This window comes from Dipodomys ordii, unplaced genomic scaffold (assembly GCF_000151885.1).
Source record: "Dipodomys ordii isolate 6190 unplaced genomic scaffold, Dord_2.0 Scaffold87, whole genome shotgun sequence".
Taxonomy (NCBI): Eukaryota; Metazoa; Chordata; class Mammalia; order Rodentia; family Heteromyidae; genus Dipodomys; species Dipodomys ordii.
This window is the reverse complement of record NW_012267303.1, coordinates 302310-311441: the sequence shown is the minus strand read 5'-3', so window position 1 is coordinate 311441 and position 9132 is coordinate 302310. Positions and strand designations below refer to the sequence as shown.

At 62.2% G+C, this 9132-nt stretch overlaps 1 protein-coding gene across 1 annotated transcript in view; it reads right to left on the bottom strand.

Annotated features, from left to right (window-relative positions):
- The window catches only part of Fbln1 (fibulin 1), a 55353-nt gene that overhangs the window by 13751 nt on the left and 32470 nt on the right, over positions 1 to 9132 (bottom strand). Inside the window, exons 15-16 of the mRNA XM_013025710.1 lie at positions 5247 to 5389; positions 2739 to 2870 (exon numbers count right to left, since the gene is read on the bottom strand). Coding sequence (XP_012881164.1) covers positions 2739 to 2870; positions 5247 to 5389 — 275 coding nt within the window. The remainder of the gene's footprint in view (positions 1 to 2738; positions 2871 to 5246; positions 5390 to 9132) is intronic.

The window sequence follows — 9132 nt, the reverse complement described above, 5'->3', positions numbered from 1 at the left end:
CACACACCCCAGAGACCATCCACACACCCCAGAGACCATCCACACACCCCAGAGACCATCCACGCACCCCAGAGAGACCATTCACACACCCCAGAGACCATCCACGCACCCCAGAGAGACCATTCACACACCCCAGAGACCATCCACCCCCCCCCCAGAGACCACACAGCCCAGCATGACCACCCTGCAAATGTGTGGAGGAATCCAAGCGCAGGGCTGCCCGTGACCACGTGTGCCGAGGGCCCTGCCCACACCCCACCGCTGGGACTGCCTGCAGTCACCCCCTCATCCCTGGGGGCTGCTCTGAGGCCCGCATGCCCCTGGGTCACTGGAGAAGACCTCTCTACTCAGACCTCTCCTCCTGGGGCTCCGTTTCTCCTCCCATGGAGGAAGGGCTTAGAGTAGCCGGTCTTCAGAAACCTCCGGCCTCTGACACAGCAGGATTTTCTGCCCCAGTGAATGGAAGCCCAGAGCTGACCGCACAGGGCGAGCTGTGGGGGACAGAGACACGCCGGCCTGGCAGCGGCCTGGAAGGATTTGTGGAAGCCACGGCAGGCCTGGGTGTCCCTGCTGGCCAGCCGGCGAGCAGGAGAGTTGGGGCTCAGGGAGGGAAATAAGGGCTGCAAGAATTGGAAGCTTTGAGATACCAAGGGAGGGAAGCCTAGGCCAGGCCTGGTCACGCCACCCCTGCAGGTCAGGCGGAGGGCAGGGGTCACGCCACCCCTGCAGGTCAGGCGGAGGGCAGGGGTCACGCCACCCCTGCAGGTCAGGCGGAGGGCAGGGGTCACGCCACACCTGCAGGTCAGGCAGAGGGCAGGGGTCACGCCACCCCTGCAGGTCAGGCGGAGGGCAGGGGTCACGCCACCCCTGCAGGTCAGGCGGAGGGCAGGGGTCACGCCACCCCTGCAGGTCAGGCGGAGGGCAGGGGTCACGCCACACCTGCAGGTCAGGCAGAGGGCAGGGGTCACGCCACACCTGCAGGTCAGGCAATGGGCAGGGGTCACACCACACCTGCAGGTCAGGTAGAGGGCAGGGGTCACGCCACCCCTGCAGGTCAGGCGGAGGGCCGCGCTCCGTGGACTTGGTACAGCACGATCACCCCTCCCCACCGCATCTGCCCTCAAAGGACTCTCCACGGAGAGCCTCGTCTCCAGCGGGGACGTGGCAGCGCGGATGGGCAGCGGCTGCAGGGCTGGCTGCCAATGTAACCACGACCCTCCCGTCGGGGTCCCGGCAAGGGCTCATCACCATTAATTGTAATTAACTAATTATCGCCGCTGCCAGCTAGCGGAGGAGGCTGGGGGGGGCAGGTGACTCAGTCATGTTTACAACATGCAACCCCATTTAAGAGCTTGTAAACGGCCCTTGGGCAACCGGGGAGTAACGACTCCTTCCCCACCGCCAGCTTAACAACGGTCATGGCTGGGGCCGCCAGGAGGACGGAGGTTCAGAGGGCCGACAGTGCCCCCTGGCGCCCACGCGCGCACCAGCAGGCTTTGCTCTGGTCAACATCTCCCATCCAGGGCCCGCGGTGCCCTAGGACACCCTGCTTCACCGTGGGGAAACTGAGGCCCAGGACAGGGTAGTGACGGCCCCCGGATGCCCAGCTGCTTGGGGAATAAATCTAAATCCAAAGGGATGGCTCCGATGTACAATGTGGCCGTCCTGGAGAGATTGAGGGAAGCGGTGTACGGGGCAGACGGATGGGTTTTCAGATGCCGATTGTAATCAGAGCTGCACGGGCGGGGGGAGGGGGTCCTTCTCCAGCCCACAAGCAGCCATCGGGCCTCCCCAGCCCCTCACGCTGGGCCCCTCACCCTGGGCCTCCACCAGACAAGCTACGCTGGCCAGGCCCACCCATGTCTCCTCCCCCCCACCCCAGCACCTCGGCCAGTTCCTGGGTCTGGCCACCCTTCCCTGCCTCTTCACCTACATCCTCCTTCCCCAGACACTGACACTTCCGCTCCCTGAGGATCCACATTGAGGAAGAGCAACGGGTAAGACACACACACACACACACATTGAGGAAGAGCAACGGGTAAGACACACACACACACACACACACATTGAGGAAGAGCAACGGGTAAGACACACACACACACACACATTGAGGAAGAGCAACGGGTAAGACACACACACACACACACACACACACCCCAGGCCTGAGAGCAGGGACCAGCCTGGTCCTCTTCCCCGAGTTCCTGGGGAAGGCACAGAGACTCACTCAAGGTCACACAGCAAGAAGAGCTGTGGCCTCCAGATGCCTGGTTGGCGAAGTGCTCCGCCAGCCCAGGGAGACGGCGCCACGCAGCACACCAGCTCTATACCCCCAGGGAGGCGTTGGCACGCACAGCTGTGCGGTGCAGCTGAACTGAAGCCAGCCATTTTGTGGGGGGGCTCAGGCGCAGGGACAGACCTTGGGAAAGGGACTCTGAGCAGGAGGGCGGGTCAGCGTTGGCTGTCGTTTGGGTGTGGCTTACCCCTGGGTGGGTGTGGCCAAAGTGTCACTCACGCCCCTGTGGGCGTGGCCAAAGTGTCACTCGCCCCCCTGTGGGCATGGCCACAGTGCCACTCACCCCCTGTGGGTGTGGCCAAAGTGTCACTCACCCCCATATGGGTGTGGCCAAAGTGTCACTCACGCCCCCTGTGGGCGTGGCCAAAGTGGCACTCGCCCCCCCCGTGGGCGTGGCCAAAGTGTCACTTGCCCCCCCTGTGGGCGTGGCCAGGGAGTCACTCACCCACAGTCATGTTGCCCACGTAGCGCTTAATGATGTCAAAGGAATCCCTCGGGTTCCCTTCCATGATGTCGAAGATGATGTCGGCCTGGTTGGCAGAGTACAGCGGCGTGACGGCCCGCAGGAAGACGATCTCTGGGAGAGGAGGGTGGCGTGGGAAAGGGCGCTGGTCTGTTCCGCCCACCCCACTCCAGAGACTGAACACAAGGCATGGGCCCTGCAGTCACAGACCACCCGTGGGGTCCTGTTGCAGGGGTGTGTGTGTGTGTGTGTGTGTGTGTGTGGGTATATGTGTGGGGGGGTGTGTATGTGTGTGTGGGGGGTGGGTGTGTATGTGTGGGGGTGTGTGTATGTGTGTGTATGTGTGGGGGGGGTGTATGTGTGTGTATGTGGGGGGGGGTGCGTGTGCGCACACGCACGCACGCCCAGGGTTTGAACTCAGGACCTTAGCTTTTGTGCTCAAGGCTGGTGCTCTACCCCCTGAATCACAGCTCCATTTTCAACTTTTTAGTGCTTAATGGAAGGTAAAAGTCTCACAAACTTTTTGGCCAGGCTGACTTCAAACGGATGCTCAGAAGCTGGGCGCCAGCAGCTCCCACCTGGAATCCTAGCTACTCAGGAGGCTGACATGTGAGGATCGCCGTTCAAAGACAGCCCGGGCAGGAGAGTCCGGAGACTCTTATGTCCAATTAACCCCCAGAACACAGGAAGTGGTGTTGTGACTCAAATTGGTAGAGCACTAGCTTCAAATGAAGAAGCTCAGGGACAGTGCCCAGGCCCTGGGTTTAAGCTCCACAGCCAACAAAAGCAAAACAAAACAAAAACCACCACCTGCTCGTCAGATGTCAGCCCCGGGGCAGGGGCAGCGGGTGTGTTTGTCCGGGAGGGAGCTGGGGCCTGGGGAGAGGGGACTCTTCAGGGCATGGGAACGGCAGGTGACTCCCTGCCCACGTGGATGGAAGGCCAGGGCTCCACGCGGCCTGGCCCTCGCCCTGGGAAGGCCCCTCTCCGCGCCTCAGTTTCCCTGGTTGTAGCTGGAGCCCACAAGCGACGCTCCTCGGTGTCTCCAGCCACACACGGCTCTGTGGATAACCACGCCCACGTCTGTGCGGCCAGCCCGAGAGGCCACCAAACTGGCCACTGGGGACTTGAGGGCTTGTGTGTGGTTTGGTGAAACCCATCATTTCGCACAAGGCCAATGCCAACCCGCCGCCGGGCCTCCGTGTGGCCTCCATGTGCGCCTCGGTCCCTAGAGGCTGACGGGGGGGGGGTAGGGGGGAGGGCAGCCATGGGCTGGAGCCTGCACCACGCTGCCCTCTCTCCCACGGCTGCCTCCAACCCCCCCTGTGCTGCCCTCTCTCCCACCCCCCCTGCACTGCCCTCTCTCCCACGGCTGCCCCCCTCTCCCACCCCCCCTGCACTGCCCTCTCTCCCACGGCTGCCCCCCCGCACTGGGCAGCCTGTCGCCGCCCTGCACGGCTCCCTTCCTTGTCTTCCCTAAAAGGAAGAACTTTTTGTTGCTGTTGGTCATGGGCTTGAACTCTGGGCCTGGCACTGTCCCTCAGCTCTTCAGTTTAGGTTATCAATCGCTCTACCACTTGAGCCACAGCACCACTTCCGGTTTTCTGGTGGTTATTTGGAGATAAGAGTCTCATGGACATTCCTGCCTGGGCTGGCTTTGAACCATAATCACTGGGGTTTGAACTCAAGGCCCTGGCACTGTCCCTCATCTCTCTTCACTCAGCATTGGCACTTTAACGCATGAGCCGCCGCCCTTCCAGCTTTTTGCTGGTTCATTGGAGATCAGAGTCTCACGGACTTTCCTGCCTGGGCTGGCTTTGAACCGCGATCCTCAGATCCCAGCCTCCTGAGTAGCTAGGGTGACAGGCGTGAGGTCTCGGCTCCTGGAGCGTGTTTCCCATCTCCTCATCCCAGAGCCTGACCCAGGGGTCAGCGACGCTCCGCGGGGGGCTGGGGACAGCGGCCTCCGCCGGACAGAGGAGATGGCGGGGGCTCAGCAGCCGTCCTGCAGCCACGCACCCCGCATAGGAGTGCACAGTGTTGTCCAGGGCCAGTGCTGGGCGTGGGGCACGCCGCCCTCCACACCCATGCCGGGGGCGCCCGGGGCCCCCGAGCCGCAGGCCTCCCGCCTCCACCCCCCGCCCTCTAAGACTGCACCTCAGTTACACATCACACCAGTTGTATTGTTCGCAGCTCCCAAAAACCTTGACGGAGAAGCCCGACTCCCAGCTGAGGCTCTTCTGGAATGTTCTGGCTCATCTCTAGCCAGAGCAAATGAGGCTGGGTCTTCAGATGCCTGCCCTGGCCCAGGAACCTGCCAGCTGCCGCCTCCCCCTCCTGCTGCTGGGCACGCCCCAGCACGGGAGCCGCCTCCTCCAGGAAGCCCTCCCTGACTTCCCCGTCAGCCCTGCATGTCACTGTCACCGGTGGGGGGAGACCGCCGGCAGGGGGCCGTGCGCGGAGGACACCGGCGGCACGGCGGCCACTCACCTTCGGGGCGGGTGAACTCACGGAAGGTGGGCAGCGGGACGGCGGTGTAGGAGACGGTGTGCACGGGGTCCTGCGCGCAGGCCCGGTCGCCGGGGCGGCAGGCCTTGATGCAGCGCACCGTGTCCGTCTTCTCTTGCCGGAGCCTGGGGAGCACAGAGCCGGGGCTGACCTCCGCCCGCGGGGGGCGGGGACCCAGCGTCCACCCGGTGCCCCCGCCAACACACCGTTCACCCCTTCCCGTGCGAAAGTGGCTTGCATGCCTGTGTGCGGGGCTGTGCGCGGGCTCTCGCCCGCAGCCTCGTTCTGCAGCGCTCACCAGGCTGCAGTTTACCCGCTGCGTGCTCTTGCCAGGCGCGGGCCGGCACACTGGCTCCCGCTGCTCAGACGGGGTCTCAGGCACGTCCCACCCCGAACCCTGCTCTTCTGGTTCATACAGCGGGGACAATTGTGTTTGGCCGTACTGGGGTTTGAACCCAGGGCCTCCGTGTTTCCTTGGCGGGCCTCACTTCTGGGCCACGCGTGAACGCTGCCCTGAGCTGGTGACGGAGCGAGCCCCTGCTGCACCCGCGAGGGTGGGCTGGCTGCCGCAGCGGCTGGGACATTCGTGCCGCTGCACCCAAGCCTTTCTGAGGAGATAGCGTCTCACAGACGTGGTCTGGAACCACCATCCGCCCCCCCCACCCCCCACCTAGCACAGGGCAGCGGCTGGGCATCCACCACCCCACCTCCCCAGCTGTACCCAGTGATGGGTTGAGAAAAGCGTTCTGTAGACTTCTGCCCAGGCTGGCCTCTAATCACAATCCTCCCGGCCTCAGCCTCCCAAGCTTGCTAGGATTACAAGTGTCCGGCCCACTCCTGCACCGCCGTGTCACTGCGTTCTCAGGCAGGTGAGGCTGAGCTCCTGCCTGTCACCAGCCAGTCGCGGGTCACTGTCCTCCTGTGACCTGTGCTCGTCCCCAGCCACTCCCCGTCACCTGGGCTCTTTGTGTGTCAAAGTCAACTTTCTGGGTAGGTGGAAAATCCTTGTCTGTACTGCCTGAGCGTCTAGTATCCTAGTATTTCTTGCCCCTTCCCACTCCAGGATAAGTGTTATTGAGCTTTACTGAAGATCTATTTGCTGAAGAATTGCTGGGTTCAGCAAAAAGCATGACTGGAGACCTGGTTCATGTGGTAGAGCAAGCACGTTGAACAATTCCTCCCTCATTTCAAACCCTGAAACTGCTAAAACAAATTTCCCTACAAACTCCATTCTGCCCACCCCCCCCAACACACACAAGGTTGGTGCCAGAACTGGAATCTCCCGAAACTCTCTTCCCTCCCTGCCCGTAGCTAGCATGACAGAATTAAGCCTGGCTTCACTCACGCTTCTTATTTATTCACTTTCACGCACTTTCTAGTTCAGTACTCTTGAACTGACTTTTCCATTGTAAAGCTTTATTCCAAGTCATAATTACCTCATTTCTGAGTTCCCCACTTCAGAGGCACCTCTTCTTCCCATGTGTTGATCATGTTGTCTTAGTATTTTTTACTTATTCCAAGATGCAATATTAGAACTTTGACCCGGCTCCTTCCGATGGGCTCCTTACCCAGAGGGACGCCTTTTCTTTTCTAGTAACGATTCAGTGTAATAGCTTGCTAGAGCCGCGTAAGGGACTAAGCCAGATTGGGTTCAAACAGCAGCTAGGCACTGCTCAGTTCTGGGGGTGGAGCTTGAAGGCTGGGGTGCTGGTGGGTTTCCTCTGCGGCCTCTCCTTTTGGCTACAGCGGGGTGCCTCCTCCCCCGGTCCTCCGTCCTGGGGCCTCCCCTGCCAGCCCTCCTCACACAACACTCCGGGCATCCTGCTCAAAGGCCCAGCCCTAAGGACAGTGCAGACCTCTGGGAATGAGCAGGAAAGCAATTCAACCAGCAAGGCCCAGCTTAAAGTGCTCTAGGTTGAACCCTGTCCCTCCAAAAAAAAGACACGTCCAAGTTGGAGCCACTCCGGCCTCCGTGACGTCATGGGGGGGCTGCTGAGCGGCGGGGTGACATCCTCAGGAGAAGCCGGCACGAGAAGGCTGGAGCAAGAGCAGCCATGTGAGCCCGGCGGAGGCTGGCGGGACGCGGCCACAGGCAACATGGCCAAAGGGGCCACTTGGTTCCCGAGGCCGAGACCCCCCCTCCCCCCGTAGGGCAGCAGCTGGCCAAGCTTGCTGGGCCATCCGAGATCCGAGGCCGAGACACCCCCCCGCCCCGCAGGGCAGCAGCCGCGCAGGCGGGCGAGGCCCGGAAGGCCAGTCAAGGTAGTCAGGCTCGCTGGGCCGGAGAAGGAACCGGAGACGGGACCCGAGGGTCTGGCCGGCCGGGCAGGCCAGTTCTCACAGTCCTCGGCCACCTGGAGGTGAGCCCGGCCACACAGCAGAGGCGCGGGAGTGGGGCAGGCGGCTGGGCGCACCGGCCAGCTGCGTGTGTGGCCAGGGCTGGACACGACACCCGCCGTGGCCGTGACACGTGGCTGCGGGGACCCTCCTGTCCCCGCCATGACTCCCCCACACCCCGGGGGACCCCTCCCGTCCCTGCCGTGACCCCCGCCCCACACCCCGGGGGACCCCTCCCGTCCCTGCCGTGACCCCCGCCCCACACCCGGGGGGACCCCTCCCGTCCCCGTCCCACCCCCCACCAGGCCACGCGTCGCCTCTCATGCGCAGGACGCCCCGTGCCTCGCTGGGAGGCGGACGCACGAGACAGAGCCCGGCTCCAGACCCGGCTCCCCGTCCTCCGACGGCAGAGCCCGGCTCCAGACCCGGCTCCCCGAGGAGCCTCCGACGGCAGAGCCCAGCTCCAGACCCGGCTCCCCGGCCTCCGACGGCGGGGACGCCAACCCACCACACACCGGGAGCCAGAAACGGCGGCAGCCTGGTCACCGCCGACGGCAGGTGAGGAGAGCCGGGCCTCAGACATGGCGGGTCTGAGCGCGCCCAGCCTCGAGCGCTCCCGAGCGACCGCCTTCAATCCCAGCCACCCTGAGATGAAGACCGGAACATCACAGCTCCAGGACAGCCCAGGCACACAGCTGGAGACCCCGTCTTAAACAGTAAGCCTGGCCTGGTTGTGTCTCTGGTCCTAGTTCCATGGCAGATCATAAATAGGATCTTGCTCCAGGCTAGCCTGGCAAAAGGAAAAAAGACTCATCTCCAATAAACTACCAAAAAGAAACAAGAAGCCACAAGTGGAGCTGTGGCTCAAGTGGTAGAGCACCAGCCCTGAGCACAAAAGCTCAGGGGCAGGTCCTGATTAAATAGACAAAGTGCAGAAGAGACACCAGCCCTCTCTCTCTCTCTCTCTCTCTCTCTCTCTCTCACACACACACACACACACACATCTCTTCCCACCTGCTCAGAGGATCCTCTGCCAAGACTCAGCCCCCACCAGAGCGGTCCCCTGACCTCGCACCTCCAGAACCATATGCCAAGATAATCCCCTCATTACCCAACTTCCAAGCATTCTGTCATCATAACATGAGACAGGTGGATGCTGTCCTTGTGAGAAAGGCTCATGTTGGTGAGGTCTGAGCAACTTCAGGCTGTAGACAGAAAGCATGTGCAAAGGACGCTCAGCAGAGCCCCGAACTCACAGCTCGAGGACGCTCAGCAGAGCCCCGAACTCACAGCTCGAGGACGCTCAGCAGAGCCCCGAACTCACTCAGGCAGGAACTTTATTCAAGACGCAGCAAACGCACACGGTGTCTTTCCAGACCAAGAGGTCTGGGTCCTATTCTAGAACATTCTGTCTCAGTTAAACAGCTGGGGTGGTACAGTAAAAAAAAAAAAAAAGAAAGAAAAGAAAAGAAAGAGGGTCGGAGGGCCTGTTTCCTCGGCCCGGCCGGCCTCTCGGGCCCCGCCTCTCGGG